At 33.3% G+C, this 6,532-nt stretch overlaps 1 protein-coding gene across 1 annotated transcript in view; it reads left to right on the forward strand.

Annotated features, from left to right (window-relative positions):
- The window catches only part of LOC111389227 (protein MAEA homolog), a 9,948-nt gene extending 7,164 nt beyond the window's left edge, over window positions 1–2,784 (forward strand). The window contains exons 4-7 of the mRNA XM_023014117.1: window positions 754–939; window positions 1,465–1,598; window positions 2,191–2,377; window positions 2,473–2,784. Of these exons, the coding sequence (XP_022869885.1) occupies window positions 754–939; window positions 1,465–1,598; window positions 2,191–2,377; window positions 2,473–2,574 (609 nt within the window). The 3' untranslated portion in view covers window positions 2,575–2,784. The remainder of the gene's footprint in view (window positions 1–753; window positions 940–1,464; window positions 1,599–2,190; window positions 2,378–2,472) is intronic.
- The last annotated feature ends 3,748 nt before the right edge of the window (window positions 2,785–6,532 follow it).

The raw sequence follows: 6,532 nt of genomic DNA on the forward strand, positions 1-6,532 counted from the left end.
TAATTCGACAGTGTAGTGTTTCTGTATTGCCTTTTGTTACATTTCACTTCTTGTATTCATCATATATTTGATGTTTGTGATTACTGCATAGTTTTCTATTAATGACCTACACCACTGGGAACAAGGTTTTGTTTGTTTTGTCATTTTTATTTTGTTATTAACTCCTCCCCCTGTAAAGAGGAAGGAAGGATATAATGCGGCATAATTCGACAGTATAGTGTTTCTGTAGTGCCTTTTTGTTACATTTCACTTCTTGTATTCATCATATATTTGATGTTTGTGATAACTGCATAATTTCCATTAATAACCTACACCACTGGGAACAAGGTTTTGTTTATTTTGTCATTTTTATTTTGTTATTAACTCCTCCCCCTGTAAAGAACGAAGATTGGTTTATTATTGTATAAAAATAGCTGGGGGTTGTTTTTCTCTTGGCTGGTCAAGATCATGTTTTTTTTTTTTTTTTGGACTTATTTTGCACGAGTGTGCACAACAATCTAATTCGTTAAGCTAGGCACAATGAATGATTAGAAGACATATTTTCCTTGAGGTATAATACTCAATAAATAATATAAAAACTTATTTATTTTAATTTTACATTTTCACTTTTTTGGGTTCATTAAGAAAGACTTGTGAGAAGTTTGTGAAACCATATTATGAATTGGTAGGATATCAAATTCACTGTGTTGATTGATATTATAGTTCCTCTGTACGATGCATGTCAAATTTGTACAATACATGATGCTTTTGCAGAGCAAATTTGAATTCCAGTTGAGACTGCAAGAGTTCATAGAGTTGGTACGAGCCGAAAATAACCTGCGAGCTATAACATATGCCCAGAAGCATCTGTCACCTTGGGGAGCTACACACATGAAAGAATTGCAGCGCGTAATGGCAACACTTGCTTTTAGAAGTAATACTGAATGTGCTAAATACAAGGTGAACACATTTCATTACCCATCCGACTTAAAATTTTTTTACTGCATATACCAACTGTATCTGTAATTATTACAGCGTTACTTATTTTATCATCTATCCTTGAGAACTTAATCTTGCACATTTGCTTCTTGCTAAAGAACTTGCTTGCAGGCACAAAAATACTGGTTTTTGTTTGTACTATTCTTTTGAAGAGATTTATTGTGTTTCCATCCAAAAGCTACATGATGTAATTGTGAAAACAATTTATGTCGAGGGTAAATTGGCGAGAATAATTGGCATGGTTTTATTAAGTAGAAAATGATTAGACTGAAGGGATATTTTCAAAAGGATGATGTACTATATCTGATATGTATTTGGTTGATGAAATTTATGATACAACCTAGTATCTTCTGTTGAGCAATTCCTACAGTGTGATTGACTGTGACCAATAATTTGAATTAATAATAATAATGTGTCTCCATACCCCTGTCGGAACTGAGGATTTACCAAAAGGATATGCTGATCTTTGTGATTATTTTCTTTCAGGTTTTATTTGAAGAAAAGCAATGGGATTACCTAGTCGACCAATTTAAGCAAGAGTTTTGCAGATTGTATGGCATGACTCTTGAACCTTTGTTGAACATATATCTGCAAGCAGGCTTGTCGGCTCTAAAAACTCCGTATCCATACTTTGTGATTCTTAGCCATATATTACTAGATTTTCAAGTATTCCTATACTAAAATATCAAGAAATTAGGTTGTTATGACGGCTTCTGCTATTTTTGTCAAAGATTCAGTTTTCAAAATAATGTGGACTCAAATGATCGAAGTGAGCAAAAGATACTAGTACTGGCAGCAGTTTTATAAGCCAATGTTGCCTCCTTCCTTTTTTTTTCTTTCATTCTTTTTATCTTTTTAAATCAAGAGCATATTTGTCTAAGCTTAAAAGTCTACTTACAAGAGAATAAGTTCCAATTTTAATAATTTTTTATTGGTCAAAGTTGGATAATAAGTTAAGATTTACTTGCAAAATAAGTAACATTTTTTTTTTTTTTTTAAACTTAAAAGAAGGAAAGAGTAAGTTATCTAATAGTGTGTTTGTCTAAGCTTAAAAGATAAACATGATCTAAGTGAGCAACTTTTACTTTTCTTTTAAGATTAGCCAAACATCATGTTGGTCTCTTCTAAATTACGTGCATAATGGCTCCATGTGTTTGGTTGAGTAATTGCCATGTCTATCTTCGTCCAAGTTTTTACCATGACATGATTCAGATTCTGTTACGAAGATGATTGCACAAAGGAGGATCCTCTGTCACAGGAGAGCTTCCGCAAATTAGCGCAGCCACTACCATATTCAAAGCAGCATCATTCGAAACTTGTTTGTTACATAAGTAAAGAACTAATGGATACCGAGAATCCACCACTCGTCTTGCCCAACGGCTACGTCTACAGCACCAAGGTCTTCACTGTTCCGAATGCTAGATTTTGTATGAGCATGTTTGTATTTGCAGGTTCAAATTGTGTGGACATACTAAATGTGGTTTCTATATGCAGGCTCTCGAAGACATGGCAAGGAAAAATAATGGTAAAATCACTTGCCCGAGAACTGGTTTGGTATGCAACTATACGGACGTTATCAAAGCGTATATCTCGTAACTCTGTGATCGGCTGCTGATAGTCTGATTTTCGCTCGGTTGCCAACTGGTTTGTTGATTATATATCTGTGTAGAATTGCTATGGCCCCGGATAATTTTCATGCCAGGACTTGGTATCCAACATGTATATAAGCAAAACAGTGCATCTGGATTGATTGTAGTTTTAACTAAAGACTAATAATAATTCAAATTGAAAGTACTGATTCTATCCTTTTTAACTGTGAAAATCCGTGGGAAAAGTGAGGTGAAGTGGATTTGAAACTGTTTTGGGATTTAGGTATTCCTTACTCGTATATTCAGTTTTCCAAAAAAAAAATTGAGTAAATACGAATCTTTCTTGTCCTTTTACCGATCAACCATGCGATATGTATACCGCATCTTACATAATTTTTTATACTGTACCACGTGGTATCGCACTATTCGACGGTTTAAAAAAATAAACGATTTTTTAACCAATCAAATCTTGCCAACTTGATATCAAAGCTGATGTACACTTTTGGTGTCCAAATGACTTTTCCCTTTACCAATTCTCTCTATTTCTGTCTTGTACGAACTTAAGACCAAATAATAGCCAACCAAACATTTCACATCTTAACCATCTGGGCATATCTAGATTCGAATGTTATAGAACAGCCTATTATACCTCATTTCTCCCTCTGCCCTTTTCTTATCAATTTTGGTATTATTGGAATGGCAAAAAATGAACAAACCATTATTGTAACTCCATATAATTTTGTTATTTGAACCGTGCACATTGTTTATTTATTAAAGTATTTATTTCGGGTCTATAATTGTTACATGTGAGATTGCTATTTATGATTCATAGATTTTGACGAAGTTACCTTAATTGAAATCAACTTTAAATGTAGTTATTCGATTAAAATTATATTAAGATGTAGTTTTATGATTGAAATTATATTATGGTTTAGTTACTCTATTTAACAAAATTAGAGTATAGTTACCTAACTGATAGAGGCGGAGCTACATAAAGGCCAATGCAGAGCGGACTTCAGTGTGCTTGCACGGGACCAAGAAGAGAAGAAGAAGAAAAGATGAAAAGGTAAGAAGCAAACTCTATCATGCATGCTGACTCAACCAGAAACCATAGAAGAGATTTAGGGAAGTGGGAATCGTCATCTGTCGGCAACCGTGGTAAAGGGAATTCCAATCTTCCAATTTCATAATGGAGGAGATGAATGATTTTGGATTTTTTTTTTTTTTCAAGTGTTGGGCTTTTGTTTTGAGACTCATTTTTTTAAACATTAGCCCTCCCCCTTTCTTTGGATAAATATATATGTATCGAGGGGTTACTGAACGGTGTTCCCCCTCTCGCAATGTATAGCGGGGGCTCGTGTGAATTTAAAAATGACGGCTCGTGTTCCCCTCTTGTTGTGAGTAGTAAGTAAAAGATTCGATAAAAATATTCGGTACATATAACATTATCCCCCCTTTTTTAGTTGTGTGCTTTTGTTTTAATATTTTTTAGCACTCCCCTCGATCTTTTCCAGTATTTCACTTCATTTTTTTTTTAAATTATAATGACACAGGTATGGAGTAGAAAACATGAAATATTTCTCTTCAACACTCTGCATTGATCCTGTGAAGCTCTTTTCTTTCATACACTAATTTTGGTTAAAAAATCACTATAGCTGATACTTATAATTGCACCCACACTGGACCAAAACCTTGGCTTTGCCTGATCCTAGAATATAGGACATGTTTGATATGAATTCTTTTCTATGGAAAATGGAAATCCTTTTCCAACTTTAACATTTTTGGGTGTTTGATAGACTAGTTTTCTAGGCAATTCATTTTCTTGGTTTTTGCCCCCACACGTAAACATTTTCTTGCTTTTTGGGGAAAATGAGTTCTCATGGGTATGATGGTTTTTCAAATTCCAATTTTTTATTTTTTTAGGCAATAGAAACAAATTCTAAAAATTATTGTAAAAATATATTTCCCTTCAATTGATAATTTTCATATAAAACAAAGTCAAATGAACATCAAAAGATAAATAATTTTTTTGAATTTTTTTTTGACAAGAGAAACAAATTTCATCCCCAATACTAGTAAAATCTATTATTTTAATTGACAATTTTTATATAAAATAAAGTCAAACGAACAACAAAACAAACTTTTATTTCAACATTTTTCTCGTGAAAAATTATACTAATCAAACACAATAATTTACAATTTCCAGAAAAATAATTTATAAGCAATTCAATTCCCTTAAATTCATTTTCAATTCAATTTAATTCTATCTTTACGATCAAATGGGCTCATATTGTAATTAAAATGAATGAATTTTATCCCAAATTTAATGGTCATCCTTGCACGCATAAATGAAGATTTTTTAATAATAAATTTTGTGAAAAGTGATTTTAGTAGGAAAAAAAAAGGTTAAAGGTTCATGCGTAAAATTAATTTATTGATAATTAATTTTAGAAAAAATAAATTTAAAGAATTTGTACTAGACAAGCACTTAAGAGTCGGGTGGTACAAATTGAAAGTGTGGGCCTTATTGTCAAAATATTGGAAGTCTGGGATTCTACTGTAAATAGTTTCAAAGGTTCACGACCTAGCCGGAAATTTTACGGGGTACTTTTAATTTTGACCCAGTCAAAGGAACAAAATTTCAGTTTGACTTCCAAAATCATGAATATTATGACATTGGCCTCTTGTATGGTAAAAGACAAAAATGCCCTTAAATATTTTGTACAATTCCAAAACAATATATTGTTGAAAGAATTATACTACCCTTTTACTTAATAATTGAAAACCAAACATTTTCCCACTTATAAAAACTTCAAAACGAGCTTCCAACGCAGAAAAAATTCTCATCTTTTCATCTGCTTGAACCTCAAAATCTAGAAGAACTTTGGAACGTTGAAACTGGAAATTTTTTTCACATCAATTTCTTCAAATCGGTAAGTACATTTAATCATGTTTAATTTCGTTTTAAGTAAATTAGTATACGTTTAAATAGAGAAATTTTATGTCGACATAGATTTTTTTAACAGAACCTATCAAAAAAAATTAAACGGATGTATAACTTACGTTTAAATTACGCATGCTTAATTTCGTTTTTAGAACGGTATTCTCCTACGCCAAACTGGTTTAGCTTAACAAACAGTCGAAAACAGTCTGAAACAGTCCGGCTGTTGGTTGTTAAACAGCCAACAGCCGGCTGTTTAACAGCCTTGGCTGCAGCTGATTTTTTGCCTTTTTCTTTCTTATAATTAATAGTTGAAGTTGATTAAAACCATTTCCTCATGCAGATATGATAATCCCCATGTGTTATTTCGGTGATTTCGAATTGAATGAAAATAATCGGTGGGAATGGAGATGGACGAGTGACATACGTGGTTGTATTGCAATTCCCGTAACAGAGAGTACACCATACTTAGAAATGTACCACGATTTGCAAAATAAGCTGAATGTCGATTAATCTCAATACGATATGCAATTGAGATATCTATTCAACGGTTATGGGGATTCATCCATTCCGATGCCACCGGTATTCGTTACTAATGATGCTGAATTGAATTATCTATTAGAATTGAATAAAATGCATCGGACTCCGACTGTTCTTGGTGTGACTTTAATTACGAAGGATGTTATCGAAGGTGAACGCGAAGATTCGGATAGGGCGGATAACAATGATCGAAATTTTTGGGAGACAGTGGAGATAGTTCCTGCGGATGATGTGGGTATTCCTGAGACAGTTGCTTCTGATCGTGATGTCGCTGTTACGCGTAGAATTCCGTCAACAGTTGAGGACAACGAAAATATAAATGATTTTACAAATGAAAATTTAATTGCTTTATCGCGATAGAGACCTAAGCAGAGTGGGAGCTCGGGGGTGGAACAAGTGGACCGTCCTCCAATTCTTCCCGTGTGGCTCCCGATGATGAGGACTTACAGGTCAAGCAACTGTTTGAAACCAAGAAAGATTTGCA

This window comes from Olea europaea, unplaced genomic scaffold (assembly GCF_002742605.1).
Source record: "Olea europaea var. sylvestris unplaced genomic scaffold, O_europaea_v1 scaffold571, whole genome shotgun sequence".
NCBI lineage: Eukaryota > Viridiplantae > Streptophyta > Magnoliopsida > Lamiales > Oleaceae > Olea > Olea europaea.